The 19,319-nt window shown below is 38.9% G+C and overlaps 1 protein-coding gene across 1 annotated transcript in view; it reads left to right on the top strand.

Moving 5' to 3' along the window:
- Nucleotides 1–16: 16 nt before the first annotated feature.
- Nucleotides 17–19,319, top strand: part of PNPLA8 (patatin like phospholipase domain containing 8) — a 60,790-nt gene continuing 41,487 nt past the window's right edge. The window contains exons 1-4 of the mRNA XM_032220774.1: nucleotides 17–106; nucleotides 1,528–2,695; nucleotides 5,229–5,378; nucleotides 7,521–7,672. Of these exons, the coding sequence (XP_032076665.1) occupies nucleotides 1,613–2,695; nucleotides 5,229–5,378; nucleotides 7,521–7,672 (1,385 nt within the window). The 5' untranslated portion in view covers nucleotides 17–106; nucleotides 1,528–1,612. The remainder of the gene's footprint in view (nucleotides 107–1,527; nucleotides 2,696–5,228; nucleotides 5,379–7,520; nucleotides 7,673–19,319) is intronic.

Raw genomic sequence — 19,319 nt, 5'->3', positions numbered from 1 at the left:
CAAGTCCGAGAGTGGACGCTCTGGCTCCTCGAGTCGGAAAAGCTCTACGGTATCTGGGCTTTGCCGGAAGAGTCCCGGAGGAAATCGGGAGCGGCGACTGTAATCGGTATGGAAAGGAGAAGCGGGGCGGTGGGGGGAGGGGAAGCGGGAGGAAGGAGGTGCCGGGGGACCGTTGTTACGTCGAGGGGAAGTTTTAATCTCTCTTCTTTTTCCATCGAGCTTTTCAAAGCCAGAAGGCTCCAATGGACGCAGCCAGAGGATGCATATTCCTAAATGACTCTTAACGCTTCCAAAGGATATTTTTTTGTGGTTGTAAAAAAGCTTCACGGGGCGGTGCAAACTGTTGTCCCCTTGACCTATTGACCATCTTGTTGCGAGTTTGGTGTCTTAAACATCTTGGTTTGCCAAATGCAGTTTTTCTTTCGGGAAAATATTTGGCGACATGCTGCAAATGGCATAGGGCAGTGGTCTCCAACCTTGACAACTTTAAGACCTGTGGACTTCAACTCCCAGAGTTCCTCAGAACAGCTGGCTGAAGAACTCTGGGAGTTGAAGTCCACAGGTCTTAAAGTTGCCAAGGTTGGAGACCACTGGCATAGGGATCTAAGTTTGATACGTCTTTTTAACAGGCTTTATTATGCTAAGCACCTGTTCCCTAGACCTATCTCAAAAGTACCCTTGACTGATGTGTTGAAAGTGGATTATTTAAAAAAGAATGATTTGTGCAAGAATAGGATGGAAAATCAGTATTGCAAGAAGAATTAATTGACTGGCGAATGATTGGGAAGTTTTAGGGTGTTGTCCATATTTCTGAAACGACTCGTGCTAACTGTTGAGTAATTTATTTATTTTTTACTTTGAATTATTCTCCTGTTCTTGCAAGCATGTGCCATGAATTTTGGATTTATCATAATGTTTGTGTGCTAAATTTCTAATTTTATCGATGCATAGCATATCTTGCCTCTATATAAGATGCTAAATCTGAGAATCTCTAGTACTTTCCTAGATAACTGATCCTCTGTTTCTGGTGATCTTTTTTATCACTATATTTTTCAGAAGAGCTTTATAACATGACACAATTATTAATTTGATGAGTTAGATTTATATACTGTTTCACAGTGCTTTATAGCCCTCTTTAAGTGGTTTACAGAGTCAACATGTTGTCCCAAACAATCTGGGTCTTCATTTTACCAATGGCAGAAGGATGGAAGGCTGAGTTAAAACTGAGCTGATGAGACTCGAACTGCCAAACTGCTGGCAAATGGCAGTCAGTAGAATTAGCCTACAGTACTGCATTCTGACCATTGTGCCACCTTTTTAAGCTGGTATTCTCCATGCATTGGAAGTACAACTTGGCATTTGGTCAGAATGATTTAGAATTTTGACAGTTATGTCCCCAACATATGCTGTGTGGTTGGAGAAGGCTTTTCTAGGTGAAGAACAAGTATATTTCTCTTAAAAATCTTTATTTACATATGGAACCTGATGTATATAATAAAGTGATGCTCTTTCCTTCTTCTGTTCCAGGTAATATTATGAACCGTAATGTTTGTTTATAAAATAAGATTTTTTGAGGGAAAGAATTTATGGACAGTTTCTGTTTTTATAAGTAATGCCAATTCGGTTTCTTTTAAATAAATATGTGTACCTAGCATTTAATACAAAAAGTATTTGGAATGGACAGAGAACTGGAACCCTACAGTATTTTTACAGACCTAAACTTTTTTGGAGTATAAGCTATGCTTCTCCTTTTAGAGTGTTACACATAAACAGGCAATACTATAAATGGACAAGAGGCAAAACAGTGTGGCAGAAGTACTTCTACTGCCATTACTGTTTGGGTTACAGAATTTCTAAATTTAGCACTTCTAAGGAATTGACCAAAAACAATCGCATGTCACGATTGAAGAACACTTTAGAATCTGTCTCCAAGGCTGTGTCTGGCACTCACAGTGAACTAGTTTCACGGTTAGCTCGTCTAAAACCTCAATCTGCTATACTGAAAAAATTGGTTAAAGCTGATGGGAAGGAAAATAGATTTTTCATCAGCTCAGAAGAATACAGAGACGTCCCAAGTGAAATCTATCAGGAGGATTATACTGATAACTTACATGAGAAAAAGGCTGTGCCTGCAGATGGAATCTTAGCATCGGTCAATACCAGTCAAGGTTCTTTGAAAGATCCCTCAGAAATCAAAAATAGTCTTTTTCATGTTAGCAAATTTGCTACAAACTTTGGGGAAACATACAACTTTGTAGCCCATCATATCAACTGGTATTTTAGCACTGTTGGAATGGATCAAGAGAAGAAAGGGAGTGTTCGCCCCCCTAACCCACCCAAACAAGGCGAAGAAACATTTAATTCCTCAGAAGATGACATTTTAAGTGATGAAAACAGGATGAGTGCAGTATCTGCTTTAGTACCTGCCTCACAGTCACCAAATGCTGACAAAGTCCCTTCTCCTTCAACTTCCAGCAAAAAGGGTATTTCAAGTTTTCTTTCTTATCCTAGTAACAGTGTACAGGCCTTTATGGATAGTTACATTGGAGGCCTGGTACCTAAGTTACGATCTGATACAAAATCTGCTGTGCAGGAAAAGACTAAAGAACAGGAACAAGAGGACATGTTGAAAGATAATAAAGAGGCTAAACGTGCAGAAGAAAAGGAAAAGAGGCTAAATCTTCAAAGAGAAAAGGTACATGTCTTTTTTGTAGATAATAATAATTTATAACACACTAATTGGCAACAATACTAGAAAAAGGTTTAATCAACAGCAGTAAATTGAAATCCCCTTCATCATTATTATTTCAGGGGAAACTCTCAGTGCTGTGATGGCAAACATATGGCACGCGTGCCACAGGTGGCACACGGAGGCATTTGTCAGGGGTTGCAAGGCGTTGCCCTGTCAGCTGGCCAGCACGTATGTGCGCACTGCCCAGCTGACTTCAGCCTTCTTTTGAGACCATTTTTCGCCCTCCAGAGTGCAAAAAACCTGCCCTACAACAAACCAGAAGTTCAGGAATGTACCGGTTTGCTCGTAGGGTCGTTTTTAACCCTCTGTAGCTTTCAGGAAAGCCTCCTGAAGGCTCCAGAGGGCTAAAACTGGCTCTATGAGCAAACCGGAAGTACGTTGCCGAAGTGCCGGTTTGCCTATAGGGCCGGTTTTTCATGCTCCAGGGGCTTTAGGGAAGCTCCTGAAGCCTCTGGAGTGGGAGGCTGCTTTTGCCCTCCCCAGGCTCCTATAAAGCCTCTGGAGCCTGGGGAGGGCGGAAAAAGCACACCAAAATGGGACCACTGGTCGTGCGCCCATGCGCGCTGGGGTCATGTGCATAGCATGGGTGTGGCCCACCCGCCCATGACCCCCTGCTTTTGACATGTGAGCCAAAAAAGGTTCGCCATCACTGTCTCAGTGTATAACTGAAGTAGGCAGCCAAGGCTGTCCTCTGCTGTTGTAGACTTCAAGTTCCATCAATTCAACCAGCATGGTAGATAGCAAGGTAATAGTTAGAGGACATGAGGCTACTTATTCTTGGTATATTTAGAGCCATACACCCTCATAGTTACATTACAATATTCATTGTAAAATATATTGGCATAAATATTTACAGTGGTAACCTAAATGAGGACAAACAATTTATTTGAAGTAATTTTGTATTAAATAGACTAGATGGGCACCATCTTACTCTACAGAAGGTACTATTCATGTATATGTAAAAAGTTCATTGTTGCACATCACTATCATGGGAACAGAAGATGATCCATTGTAAATGGATTTATAAAACCGGTTTTACCTGATTATTTCAAGGCAGCCTTTAGTGATCATAAATAATACACAGTTTTGGACTTGGGTAATTCTGTGTTACAGAACTGCTGTAGACTTACTAGAATTATTATGCAGTATGAATACATATCCGCATCCATGAGCGCAGATGCACAAAGAAAAATATATGTATTAAACCCTTTAAGTTTTTATTGAACAATATGCTACTGAACACCTAATTTGTAAAAAAAAAAAAAAAAAAAAAGCTAAACTTATGTTTCCTTTATGATGTCTATATTTTGGTCAATTCTCCCAAAGTCATAGCAAAACTGTAAAGGTTATTAGTAGCCAGAAATATGATTATTAGATCATCTTTCCCAAATTGATTTTTGTGAACCTGAGAAGGTAATTTTTTAAAATAAAAATTATGTCTGACACAACTAATGATTGTGTTACCAATCAGTTGCTAGTTAGCAGGGGGAGTACAAAATCCATGGTCTTCTCCCTGTTATGAATTACAGCTCATATTACTTAGCGTGATTAGTAATGGGAATGCAGTGGTGGGTTTCAGATCCTGGTGCAACAGGGCCAGGCATCCACCACATACATGCGTGCAGCACGCACGCAGCGCATGCATGCGTATTTACCATTCGCAACCCTCCAGCTGCTGCTTTGGAGTGTTGCGCAGGTGCCGTACGCTCCGTGCGTGGAAGCCCTGATCAGCTCAAATACCGGTAAGGAGGAAAGGTGGGCCCTCCAGAGCACCGTACCAGAATGGTACCTGATGCTCCCAGCAGGCACCGGCATGCCCGTACTGGGGTAAACCACTTGTATCCCACCACTGTGGGAATGCCAAAAGTTGTATTCAGTGGTATCTGAATAATTGGCATAAGCACTGTAGTAAATAATTGCCTGTTTAAAAATATATTTATTTCATTTTATATAGCTGCTAATCTTGTGAAAATAACTCTGCTAGGTAACAACTGTTAAAACTAGCAAGAACATAAAATAAATATGTAACTAGCAGCTGAGATAAAACAACAGACAATAAACACATTCACTTCACAGGCAAACATCTTTTCTTGAAAGATAACGTTACAAAAATAATTTGGTTTAAAATATGTTTTTGATGTATTTCAGTAACATAACTTTAATATATTTATTTTTAAGTAGTGAAACCAAGAGATGAAAGCAGTAAGATTTTATTCACATATTTAATAAGGAGCAAACCATATTAAACTCAATAGAACCTACATTTCTGATTCCATAATCCATTTATTAATATGAAAGATTTACAAATTAGAATTTCTATCAAGATGCACAAAATTACTGTTTCACTGATAAAATATTTAAATATATGCTACATATTTGGAGAAGAGAATAAATTATGTGTCCATACCTTCAATGCACTTAATTATTTTGCAAACATTTCCTTGATATTTATAGGGATCTTTTTGTATTGTTTCAGATTATTGCAAAGGTTAGTGTAGATAATAGAACTCGGGCTTTAACTCAAGCATTGCGAAGATTGTCTACTAGAAGAGTCTGTATCAACAGAGTTGAAGAACTGACATATCATCTGCTGGAATTTCCAGATAGTAGAGGCATCGCCATTAAGGTAATATTTGAATTTAAGGAAGTGTGATGGCCCAGTGGGTTAAAGATGCTGGGCTTGTCAGCTGGAAAGTTGACAGTCCAAATTCAAGACCCAAGCACCGCACAATGTTACTTGCCCAGCTCCAACTAGCAGTTCAAAAGCAGGCAAATGCGAGTAGATAAATAGGTACCACTTTGGTGGGAGGGTGACAGCATTCTATGTGCTTTGGCATACAGTAATGCTGGCCATATGATCATGGAATTGTCTTCAAACAACCCTGGCTCCCTCAGCTAAGAAACGGAGATGAATCCTCCTAGAGTCAGACACGACTGGACACGGGAAACCTTTATCTTTACTTTATCTGACTTTAAATAGGGAATAGCTCCTAATTGTGACAAAGAGGGACAAGAGTATTTGTTTGGAAGTCAAAGTGAATGGGACATTTTACCCACAGTTTTTAGATGTAATGTTAATTTGCATGCTACTTTATACCTGAATAGGAAATCAAGGATTTTAATATTTTGTATATTGGTGGGCAACCTATGAATGTTCAGCTGATTTATTTGGTCTACTAGCAGTCAGTCTCTCCATTACTTGGCAATCTAAAAGGTGAGGAGAAAGAGAAAAGAATTAGATATTAATAGTGTGGATCTAATCACTTTTCATTTTAATAGCTGACCCTTTGCCACTCTGCAATTGTCCCCACTCCAGATGAATTGACTTTAAGAAATAAAATTCTTGACAGATTTCTGTCCTTATATCAAAATTGTACCAATCACTATTTCTAGTTTTTAAAAATTTTTAAAGATATAGGACTGTAGTATAAAGCGTTCTGAAGATAACTGAATTCATTTCTTTGTGATAGTAGAAACGGGCTAACTATATGTGAAGTTATAGCCGCTGTATTCTTTTTAATTCAATTGTCGACTTATACTGATCTGTGATTTAAAACATTAGCCATAATGTTTGGAGTATAAGACGCACCTTTGTCCCTCAAAAAAAAGGCTGAAAATCTGGGTGCATCTTATACATCGAATACAGCATTTTTTGCCTCCCCAAACCCCACCCCCTTCACCAAAATGGCCGTGCATACCCTTAAGGAGGCTTTCAGATAGCTTTTGGGGGCTGGGGAGGGCAGAAATGAGCAAAAAATGGACCGTTTCCCCCCCCCCCACACACACACACACAGTCCCCAGCAGTACTCTATAAGCTTCCATAAGGGTATAAGAAAAACAGGCCTGTTTTTGTGAAAAATGGGCAATTTCTTGCTCGTTTTTGCCCCCCCCGCACTCTGCAAGCCCCCCCCCCCGCTATTCATGCCTTTAAAAAAACAGCCCCATTTTCTCAAAAAATGGGTCGTTTTTGGGAGGATTGCAGAGTGCAAAAACTTTTTATTTCCTTTTGGAAAGCTCTTTAACTGATTGATGAGCATTGCATTGATCAAGTGCTGTGCCAGCAGAAACAAAGTCTTAGATGCTGCAGATTGTCAGTGATTTCCTTCTCCAGCACATGGATAAATACACCTGGAAACATCTACCTACCTACCTACCTACTCTCTCTCTCTCCCTACCTATCTACTGTATTTCTTTCTCACTCTCTCTCCCTCCCTCCCTCTACCTACCTACCTACTTACCTACCCTCTCTCTCCCTACCTACCTACTGTATTTCTCTCTATCTCTTTCTATTTCCCTCTCTATCCCTCTACCTACCTACACACACTCTCCCTACCTACCTACTGTATTTCTCTATCTTTCTCTATTTCTCTCTCTATCCCTTTATCTACCTACCTACCTACCAACTCTCTCTCTCCCTCCCTACTATATTTCTCTATCTTTCTCTCCCTCTCTATCCCTCTATCTACCTACCTACTTTTTAAAAAATTTGCCTCTTCAAAACCTTGGTGCGTCTTATACTCCAAAAAATACAGTACATTTTTGGCAGCTGAAAAGTTCCAGGAACTTGTTAATAATATATTTGTTCAGAAGTAATCTTGGCTATTTCACCAGTGTTTATTTTCTCACAAATTGCTCAAGAGTTGAGTCACGTGTTAAATGTCCAAGGTTATCCTTACTTTCACTTTAATCTTAGGGATCTTGTATATATAATAGTTTCAGGTGTGTCGTATAACAGGATTATCAGCAAAAATCTTTATTATTATTATAGGAAAATGTTATTCCATGCTTGCTGAAACTTAGGCAGACAAAAGATGAAGCACTACAGGCTGCTGTGAGAGAGGCCTTGGCTGTGATTGGCTATACAGACCCAGTAAAAGGGTGGGGCATTCGAATTCTTTCCATTGATGGTGGAGGAACAAGGTATTTATTTAATTTAGATGCTGTCATTTAAACATTTTTCTCTTACTAGCAAAACAGATTACCATTAAAAATATGGCTTGAAAGGGAGGAAGAAGGCGGGGCTTAGCAGTGAGAAGACGGAGTTTCAGGCTATTCCTGAAATTCCCCTATTCCGAAGGAATTTGGACGGGTCATTGACCCTAGCTGTCCCGTAGAAGACAGTGAAAGGTGAGGGGAGATCCAGTGACCTCAGAGACGATCGCAAAGTCTCTGGGGGGCGTGGAAGTAACCCCTCCTGCCAACTCCTTTTGGATTAGCTATATGCTAACCGAAACTGCAGGTTGCCCCTAAGAATGGTATGAATGGATTCAACTGGTAAGCTGATTTTATTATTCAAAGAGAGACGGTCCGCACTAAAATTTAAGCTAATTGGAACCAAAGAACAGAAGAATCTAGCGGCGAATTGGTCTTTTTTTAAATGGATTTATGGCTGGTGGTTACTCTATTTCTTAAACGCTTTAAGGAATTCTTCAACATTTCCCCCTGACTCTTTCTAAGTGGGCTGTAAAACTAACGATCTGACACTTTTATTGCTTGGCTGTGTTGGTCTAAGATCAGATAAGATCGCACAGTTCCCAGCGTGTCTTTACTTGCACATATCTTAGAGTCTTTATTGAAAATATATTTTATTCATTTTTCACATTCCATTTGCAATCACTTATATACAGGGTATTTACTATAAGAAAAGAAAAAAAGAAAAAGGGAATAAAACGAACAAATAAAAAGGAAACACAACTCATCATTCACAACCCCACCTAACCCTTCCATCCTCCATACACCCCATCTACCCCCTCCAACTTTCCTTTCTCCCTCTAACACTCCCCTCCTACTTCCCTTTCCCCTCAAACCTTCCTTCTCCCCTTACTCCCCAGACACCCTCCTTACATTCCCCTTACTCCTTCCTTACTCCTCCCTCTTCTTTCCCTCTACCTCCCTCCTTGGTGTATGCCTTTATTCGAGTGTTGTTTGATCTGATAAAAGTAAAATGAACCAAGGAAAAAAAAAATAAAAGAAAAAAAGAACCACCGTATATAAATACATTCTTGTTCTTATTAAGACTATGTTAACACCCCCCACCCCCCCCCCCCACAAATCCCCATCCCTAATCCTCCCGACTTCCCAGGGCCCACACCTGGCACTACCTTCTGTCTAAAATATCTTGTATACATATGGATTAAAAAATAAAAGTAATATGTCAAAAGAAAGAAAAACAGAAAAAAAAGAAGAGAGAAAAGAAAAGAGAAAAGAAAAAAAAAGAAAAAAAAGAAACCACTCTTTGTGTTGATCTCAGCCCCCCATCTTTATCTATGCTTAAATAGTATAAATCATTCTATCTATATTTTATTCTCGTCTCTTACTTCTTTGCTATTTACCCCAACCTTCTGTAGACTCTCCCGTTCCTCTTCCTAAACCTCATGATCCCTTCCGATAAAATTTAAGCAACGTGGTTCATGCCACATATTCAAATATGACTTTACAGAAGAGTAATCAAACTTTCCCTTCTAGTAAAATTTAAACAGCGTAAATGATCTTTCTTAACCTCCTTTTCAAACAGTAATTCAAAATAATCTAGCCAAGCTTCTCCTTCTTAGTAAAATTAAGCAGCGTAGATCAAATATTACTTTACACAGAAATCAATTTCTATCTTAAGATAATTCCAACCGACTTTCTCTTCTAATAGGATTTAAATAACGTAGTTCATTCCACATGCATTTTACCCTCATCCCTTACTTGTCTGATATTTACCACTATCAAATTTATACTAGCATTTGTTTAAAATCTAACTCAAAGCAATTTCAACCAACTTTCCCTTCTAATAAAAGTTAAATAGCATGGATCATTCCACATATTCAAATAATACTTTCAGCAAGAGTCAGTTAACCTTCTGTTTTAAAGTAGTCCCTTCTAACAAAGTTTAAGCAACATAAATCATTCCGCATTCTTTTTACACTTATCTTAAGATAATCCCAACCGGCTTTCTGTTCTAATAAGCTTTAAACAACGTAAATCATTCCACATATATTTTACCCTCATCCCTTGCTTGTCTGATGTTTACCACTATCAAATTTATGCTAACGTTAATTTAAAATCTAGCTCAAAGTAGTTTCACCCAGCTTTCCCTTCTAATAAGAATTAGTCCGCTTTTTCTACCGGAGAGAGGTCTCAAACCCCCATTCAGTCCTCAACTTTGGCGAGTATTTTGAAATGTCTAAATTCTCGATCTCCGTTTTTCTGCTTCTCCGAGGGAGGAAGGGCTACCCCCTCCATCTTGCAGCCACATGGCCTGTCGCTTGCCTTCTCCTTCCGCTTGTCTCTCCTCTCTTCCAAGCGAATCAGGAAGTCCCGCCTTCAGAGTCCTACAATAGAAATCTTGAGCCTCCGAAACAGAGTTAAGACGAAATCTTTGATTCTCAAATGTAACCGTGATACCGGCAGGGGCCTCCCATCTGTATCGAATCTGTTGACTCCTAAGCTCCTTAGTTAAAAAGGTGTAGTCCCTTCTTGCTTTCAGCATCTGGAAAGGAATATCTTTGAAGACAATCAGGTCCTGGTCATCAACTCGGAGACTGTTATTATGAAACTTTTGCACAATCGCATTTCTAGATTCTTTTGTAAAGAAATGTATAATTATGTCCCTCGGGAGCTGTCGCTGTTCCGCTATCAATGAGTTCTGGCGATAGATTTTCCGAATCTGCCAATCAAAGTTAAGTCCCGGGCTTCCCACCGCATGGCTGAAGGCTTCAGCAAAGGTCTGTTTCAGATTCTCTTGCTCCTTTTCACGGAATCCTCTGACTCTTATTGCAAATGCCTTCCTATTAAAATTTATCATCATAAGCTGTTCTTCATTGTCTCTAATTTTTTGTTGTAAAATTTGAATATTGGTAGTCAAATTAAAATTAGCCTTCTCCAAACTTTCCAATTTGTTCTCTATTTCAGCAGAGTAATCTGACAGGGCAGACACGGCTGCAAACGTATTCGCCTTCATTTGATTAACTTTAGACTTTAAATCATCATATAGTTCCAATACAAATTCCTTAATTTCTTGTTTAAAGGCATTAAACATTTTAAGGAGATATTCCTGTGTTAAAAATTCTCCAGTAGAGGGCATAGGAGACAAAGGCTGTGGTTCCAGTAAAAATTCTTTAAATTCTTTAGACACATTTGTAGCAAGACGCTTCTTTGACCTGGGTGCCATAATAAATAAACAAGTAAGCAGCGCTTTGCTCCCCTCTATTTCCAAAGAAGAGTTTATTTTGTTAAGGAGCGGTCTGCAGGAAGGTAAAACCGGCTAAGTACATCCACTATCAATCATCCACGGAGAGAAATCGCCATTTTGAAGTCCATTTAGACAAAGAAGTCTCTAAGACAAATGGTGCTGGTATTTAAGATAGTAATAAAAGCATAAATCTCACAAGGGGTGGGACCCGCCCGTATCAATTCTAGCTTGAAAAAACTTTGTTTTGTCCTGGGGGGGGCTAGCCTGTCTGGGGCTGCCAAAAAAAAAAAGGCAGCTGAGAAGAACTGGCTGGAGATAAAAGCTCCGCTCCGGCTGGATCTAATCTCTATCCACAGCCAAAAAAAAGAAAAAGGCTGTGGCTTACGAATAGACCCTAGCCTACAGAGCTACTCCCTGCCCCTTTCTTAGCCAAAAAGGGGTGCTATCTATGATCTTATTTAGATATACAGACCAGATCTCTGAGGAGCTCGGTGGAGCCCTCCTCGGCAACAGGCCACGCCCCCAGGAAGTCCCTATCTTAGAGTCTTTAACTACGACACAACATGGCGTCGAATTATATTTCCAAGGGCTCGCTTCATACACTTTTTTCTGCATTTCGAAAACTCTTTGATTCTTATCAAAGATTTGGAAAAAAAATTGGATTATTTGACATTAAAACTTGAAGGAAAAGGTGAGAACGCTGAATGTTTGGATGTTCCTGAAATACAAATGGAAAATGTGAGAAATGACGTCTGTTCTTTCTCGGAGGAAGGAAGAAATGCTATGCTGGAAAGGGGGAGAGCTAAAGAAACTACACTTTATGAAACATCATTGGCAGATTCCATAATTCCACCTTCGAGAATTAAAGTCAATTTGAAAAGTTTAACTAGCTTAGGACAACATTACTATTTCATCAGAGACAATCTGAGCAAAAAGATGCGAAGATATCCCTGTTTGGACTTGCTTATAAAAGCATTTGGTAAATCTATTCATCGAATGGCATTAGGACTGAGAAGGTTTTGCTATTGGAGAGACATAGGCTGACAGATGGAAGAATACAACTTAAAATTAGCTAAATCTAATTACTCTTATTTGTAATAGATATAGCTGAATAATAACTGATATTGATAGTAATGTATATAATGTGGAGTTGATATGATACATAATAATTGGATATGAGAAAGGAAGGTTAGAAATACTTTTGGACTATATATAAAGGTTATTAATTACAATAATTACCACTATTAAAAAATAAAATATATACAGTTAAATATTAATTAATATGGGGAAAATGTTATGATATATGATATAACTACATAAAGAAGGGAGAATGATAATAAACTACATTGCATGGAAGATGGACTTTTTGGTATTAAATATTATGGATGCTCAGCTAAAATAGGATATGAGGATTTGATGTTAATAGAGGATTTTGCAAACAAGTAAATGAAATGTCAGCATGTGGTTATGGACTAAATCTTTGGTATAGTTAAGGTTGAAGGATGTTTGAATAACTGTAGTTAACTAAAAGTGGAAGTATAATGATGGCAATATGGTAAACATGTGAGTCAAGATTTTTGAATTAATATGAATTAATGGAAGAGATGCACCAAAACATGTTGTAACCAGCTGATATACATTTTTCTTATATAATATATACCTGTGTTCTTGTTTTTTTGCTTTTTGTTTTTTGTTTTTTCTTCCCTGCCTTGTCCTTTGTTCTTTTTGTCTTTTTTGTCTTTTTGTTGGGTTTTTTTATTATTATTTTTTCTTTTCCCACTGGTCTGGGCATGTATTGTTTAAGAGTATTATTATTATTAATATTTTAAAATAATAATTACAGTCAAATGAAAATGGATATATGACACTTGAGTTAACATGAGTTATGTTTGTTGACTGTGGAGGAGATGTACGAAAGTTTATTTGTGATCGACTGATACACTTTCTATAGCATGTAAAGAAGGATGTTGTACTTGTTTTAAATTAAAAATTAAAAAAAATTAATAATAATAAAAAAATGGCTTGAAAGGGATTATGACTAGAGAGAAATTGAGATTTTGGTGATTTATTTTTACATTTTTATATTATTACCTTGTCGTTGAAACAGTATATTTTATCATGCCTGATAGATGTTGGGTAACATTTGGTGAATTTGAGTTAAAAAGAAAAGATTTGACCTTGTTTGCATGTTTGTTTCGCATAATCACCGACCTCCGGTCCTTCCGACGCACCCTAAAAAGTTGGCTTTTCCAGCAAGCCAGCCTGGCCTGAATAGAATAAAATATAGGATTAATTTGGTTGTTAATTTTAATTTAATTTTTAAAATTTTATTGTAAATATCAATTGGGGTTTTTTGGATACTTTATTTAATGTCCCTTTTAATTTTTGTAAAATGTGTTTTCTTTTATGTTGTATGCCTCCCTGAGTCCTTGGGAGAAGGGGGCATATAAATCCAATAAACCTCAACCTCAATCTTCAGTCTGGCGGTAGGACAGAAGGAAATTCAGATGTCATTCATCTGGTACTAAATGATACATTGCTGGCATTCCTCTTGGTATCTATTCATATTATTAATTTTATTAATAATTATGATGAAATTTTGGAATATTAACTAGAGCAAATATTACGCTCTTTGTGTCTGTGTATATATTTATATATAAATATTTTGAAAACAGTGGCACTTCATTTTACAAAAAAAAACATGTCTACTAGTAATAAAACTAATAATATACATAGGGCTTATAACAATGATTATAGTTATATTAACTTATTTGTAGTCGTTAATTATACTAGCATGCTTATAGTCATAAATAATATTCATTTTTTTACATACACATAACAATAATCTTCTTCTAACTTCTATCTCTTATATCTAACCACTGATAAAACCTGTCCCATGTTGAATAATATCTCGTTTATCTTTAATTTTTAATGTCAATCTATCCATCTCTGCGCAGTCCAATATTTTTCGAATTATGTTTTCGTCTGGTGGGATGTTCTCCTTTTTACAATATTGTGCAAATACAATTGTCGCTGCTGTCAATAGACAAAGCATTAGGTATATAGTCCCTTTATCATAACTTTCTAGTATTATACCTAACAAAAATATTTCTGGATGTATCTGTCTAATACCTATGTGCTGTTTAAACATCTTTTCCAACCATGTGTCTTTTCAACCAGTATTTTCTTGCTTTTACGCATGTCCCACCACATATGATACCTGGTGTCTGGTTACATTTCCAACATTTGACGGACATATTTCTAAACATCTTTGTTAGTCTTGCCAGTGACAGATGCCACCTATAAAACATTTTGTATAGGTTTTCCTTGTATGCAGTGGCCAGTGGCCATTTGTAATTTCTATCCCAAAGTTTTTGCCATTTAATTCTATAACATAACCGAATTTTTTTGCTCATGCTACCATTGTTTCTCTAACTTGTTCATCTTCCATTTAAAAGCTTAATAGATAACTATATAGTTTCCTGATCAATTTTTTATCTGTCCCTAATAGTTTCTGATCAAGTATTTTGGTTCTTTATAGAAACCCCATACTTTCACATCTTTCTCATATCTCAATTGTATTTGTAAATGTGTCCACCATGCTAAGCCCACCCCTTGGTTCTGTAATTCCTGTCTGGTTTTAAGTTCCCCTTCCTCGTTTAACATGTCTTGGTAAGATACAATTTTTCCAAGTTGACAATATTGGATGTATCAATGTTTCCATTGTAGAAAGCCAGACTGGTATTTTCCTATAGTTTTTTTTAATTTAACTTTTCCCCATACTAAAAATAAAGCATTCCTCACATAGTGCCTTTGAAAGTATCTATGTACGGTATTCCTTCCATACTACAAAAAAGCATGCCACTCTAATTAAAGATCATGACCCTCCAATAGCAATCATCTTCTATGCCTCAAGTTTATCCATTCTTTCACCCATGTAAGTACAGATGCCTGGTAATATAACTCCTAATCTGGTAACCCCAAACCCCCATTACATTTAGACTCCTGTAACATTTTCAGTAACAGGGACGTAATGGCTAAGACGCTGAGCTTGTCGATCAGAAAGGTTGGCAGTTTGGCGGTTCAAATCCCTAGCGCCGCATAACAGAGTGAGCTCTCGTTACTTGGCCCAGTTTCTGCCAACCTAGTAGTTCAAAACCATGTAAAAATGCAAGTAGAAACAGTGTTCCGTGAGCCTTTGACATTTAGTCATGCCAGCTACATGACCACAGAGATGTCTTTGGGCAGTGCTGCCTCTTCGGATTTGAAACAGAGATGAACACTGCCCCCTAGAGTCAGGAACAACCAGCACATATGTGCAAGGGGAACCTTTACCTTTAACATTTTCAGTCTTCTATGCAGACGTTGTGGTGCGATTGTTACTAGCGGGGCTCTGTGAAGCCCAGCCCATTTTTGTCTGCCTAGAGGTCCTTTGGACCCAAAGTCATCCTGTAGGGGTGACGAAGATAGAAAGCGCTGTCTGTAGATCGTAAGTGGATGATGGTCCCTTTGTTGGATATGGAGAAAACTTCCTGACAGACGGAGAAGAAGACAGCCATAATGTCTGAACCAGAGCTGTGACAGCCGGAATGAAGAAAGCACGAAGAAGAAGCAGAAAGAGAAACAGTGTATCTAATCTGGGTAAGGATTGCCTAATTTCTACCCAGAATTAAATTAAGTTCTCCAGAACTACTTTTAAAAAGAAAGTGGGACTCCAGAGAGAAGGAGGGAGGTAATCGTCTTTCCTCCCTCCAAAGGAAAGCGGCGAGTGAAAATTTTGAGCTGATTACAAATCTGCCTGAATAGAGAGAGAGAGAAGCGAATGAAACATTAATTTTAAAACGGAAAGAGAAAGATTGGACTGGCTATTTTAATAAGATAAGTACTGCCTATGATATGGATAATATTCTTTTTTTAAGTTGTTTTTCCTTGGTTATAGTGAGTGGAAGTTTTCCTCCCTTTTTTGACTTAAAGCTTGCAGTAGAAATGTAGAAAGAGAGTAAGGGTGACACCTGCTGGCTAAAGACAATATACAGGGAGAAAATAATGCAGGATAAAGGAAATATTTTGGAAGTGACTAAGTTAGATAAGAGACTGAACTTAAACACTTTGTTTTGGGAACTGCTGCACCTGGTGTTTAGAGATAAACTGAAGATGGCATTTGTTTTGGAAACCAACGTGGGAAAGGTAGCAGCTGCAGAATCCCTTTTGAACTTTGTGGCTTATAAATGTCTCTGACTGACTAATGGAAATAGTGGAATTATTTGTGGCTCCCAGTGTTTTCTGCGGTAAACGGGTCCAAATGGCTTGTGGAGTGTTTAATGTTTTGAGAACCTAGAAAAAGATTTTGGGATTAGCTTGATATCTTGGATTATTGGATTATTAAAAGTTGGGGGATTTAGTTGGCCTTGTGGGTTATAAATACTAATTGACAGAAGATAAGATAGAATAACGGATGTCCCCAAAGACACGTCTTTCTTTTTTCTCCTCTTTCCTTTTGACTTCCTTCAAAAAGGATTGCCTGTTGATTATAAATTTAAGTGACTGAGACATTGAAGATTGGTTAAAATTGAAGGGATTCGACTCATGATCTGGTCTTTTCGTGTTTATGTCTCTATCCATCATCTCAGCATTTTTAGAATTTCATCATTTATTGATTTTTTCTTTTATATTTCTCTCTTGGGATACTGTATTTCTTTCTAACATTTTTACATAGATTAAATGCCTTACCCCTTATCTCCTTCTACTGCAGAGAGGCCCCAATCTTCCTAATGCCACAATCTTTTAATACAGTTCCTCATGTTGTGGTGACCCCCAACCATAAAATTATTTTATGTTTTCCATATTTGTTCAAAAATATGTGTTTTCCTATGGTCTTAGGCGACCCCTCTGAAAGGGTCGTTCGACCACCAAAGGGGTCCTGACCCACAGATTGAGAACCACTGTTCTACTGCATCATTTGGATGCTCATCCATAACCCTTTCATTATTTTTGGGAAGTCTTTCTTTCTTTTCTCTGTACTATTGCAAGCTCTTAATGAATTATCTATTTGATTCTTAGTATTTATTATTATTGTCTTTTCATTGTTTTTGTTTTCTTGTAGCTTATTTTAGTTTGTCTCTTCCACCACTCCTTCTGATTTCTCATCTGTCTTCTGAATATTCTCTTCATCTTTTCCCACCATTTGTTGAGAGTCTTCTATACTCACTTCTTTATCTTTGGACAATCACATCATCTCCTTACGATTCTTTATCACAGTTTCATAAACATGTTTAGCCATCATTAACATTTCTTCATAAAACTTTATTGTTTCCTGCTGAGTCATTTTGTACCAAATTAATATATTAAAAATTACTCAACGTGTCTCTAATATTCCAGTATCCCAATATCTAAAATCTCCCAAAAAGTCAATTATTAATAAAATTTATCAATCCCAAAATTGTTCCTCCAAGTCCCCTACTTTTCTAGTCCATAAAAGCTATACATTCATACTTTACAGTCTTTATAGTTTCCAGTTTAAACCTTCCCAATTGTCCTGTCAGGATTCTGACAGATGCTGTAATTAAATAGTGAGCCTCAAGCCAAGCTCCAGAAGAAATCCAGTTATTTATTAGAAGTTTCATGTCGGCATGGACCAAGTGGAGCAAACTCTCACTTCAGTTAATTTGTGTTTTGCCTCTGACCCTGTTTCCTCCCTCCCCGCCCCAAATATGTGTCATCAGTCACATTATCCAATGAAGAAATTTCGCGGGTTATAAAAGTCACTCCTTCCAATCACTGTAGGTTTCCATGGAGATGACCTCGGCGTATCAGTTTGAATGTGCTTTGTTTTGACTGAGATGCCAGCTCCGTGATGCAGCTGTGAAGTTTGCTTTTTCATCCCCCTTGCCGAAGGCAACTTGAGAGCAGGTCAGGGATGCTTTGTGAGTTGACATTCAGCTCCCATCACTTTCTGAAGGCGACCTATGCAAAACAAAGACAGTTTGATTACAGGTATAGATTTTAGGGGTGTGATTCCCCCCAAAACTTTGGGATTTCAGGCCTGCCACATTTTCTACTGTAGGAAAATGGGAGGGGGGATTATACAGAGTTTGGTGATATATAGTCAAAATAAAATTCTTTCTCAGAAGGTCAAGGCCATCTTTCCCTGCAGCTGTGATGAGGTGACTGGGAGACATCTTCAGAGTTGGATGGTGCCTGATTGGATCATGTAATGGACATGTGGGTGCTGGGCAGGAACTTGAACTTCCTTTTGGGTGGGGAAAACTTTCGTTTTCCCAGATGTGCTAATATGATGTATCTAATAAAATTGAACTTTGAGGAAACTCAAGCCTCGGAGTCTTCTTTCGTTAGGGGTGTTACTTGGAACCCTGACATTAACCCAAATTCCTTTTAAACAACTCTACCAGCTCCCCCGAACTCCGTGGTGCTGTCCAGGGTCCTGAGACCAAGCGTCGACCCTAACCAAGCAGCATAAAGACTCAGGAAAAATGGAGGAAGACATGAAACCCATGGAGGGAGCCACTGGAGATAGTTTCACGATTTTTGTTGAGACCATTTACTCCCCTTCCCAAGCTGTGGTGGAAGCTGAAGAGGCTGCTGGGAGCCAGGTGCAAGCATCCGGGGCCCAAGTGAACCTCGCAGCCAGACCTGACCCTGCAAGACGAAGCCGTGGGAATCACCCCCCACTCCAGGAGATGCTGTTGGAACCACAGACAGGTGTGGGATAAGCTTCGACCCATGAGTGGAGAATGCCAAAGCAGACACGCAACAAGCATTCCGGAGAATGGGGATTCCCACCACCATTGCACAGCCAGTCGCTGTCTGGCCTCCCGTAGCAGTTTGGCCAACTCAGCGTGAGTGGTGCCACACAAATCCCCAGTACCAAACAGCTCAAGTGGACCGTGACGCAGCCTACATTCAGCTTCCTGGGCCAAGAGGTTCCGGCATAATGGAGCAGAGCCTCAGCTTCCTTCCACTCTGCGTATAGCGGCTTGGCCCACAGCCTCACAACTCGGGCCATACCAGACATGGCCCCAGTCACTACTGAGATGCAAGTGACCCAACAACCGGCCTTGCTGAATCAGCCCAGTCAGGGAATGCTTGGCCCACAACCAAGCTTCTGGGGTCTTCCTACCCCACCTCCGCAACCGGCTTTTGGATTGCCACCAGTGAGCCAGACCCTACCTGGGTGAGCATTCTGCTCCAGCCAAGGATGGGTGCAATATCAGTGGACGTCCAATCCAGCAGCTGATGCCTTTCCAGCTGCTCACTCCTTTCCAGTCGCCAGTTGTTGCCCCACAGTAGGTTGCAGTCCAGCCGCAACTGCAATCCCAGGCCAAAATCCCTCAACAAGTCCAATAACGAGTGCCGGTGGTCTGCAACAAGGTC

This window comes from Thamnophis elegans, chromosome 7 (genome assembly GCF_009769535.1).
Source record: "Thamnophis elegans isolate rThaEle1 chromosome 7, rThaEle1.pri, whole genome shotgun sequence".
Classification (NCBI taxonomy): Eukaryota; Metazoa; Chordata; class Lepidosauria; order Squamata; family Colubridae; genus Thamnophis; species Thamnophis elegans.
Note: the sequence above shows the minus strand (reverse complement) of the source record. Positions and strands in the feature narration are given on the sequence as shown.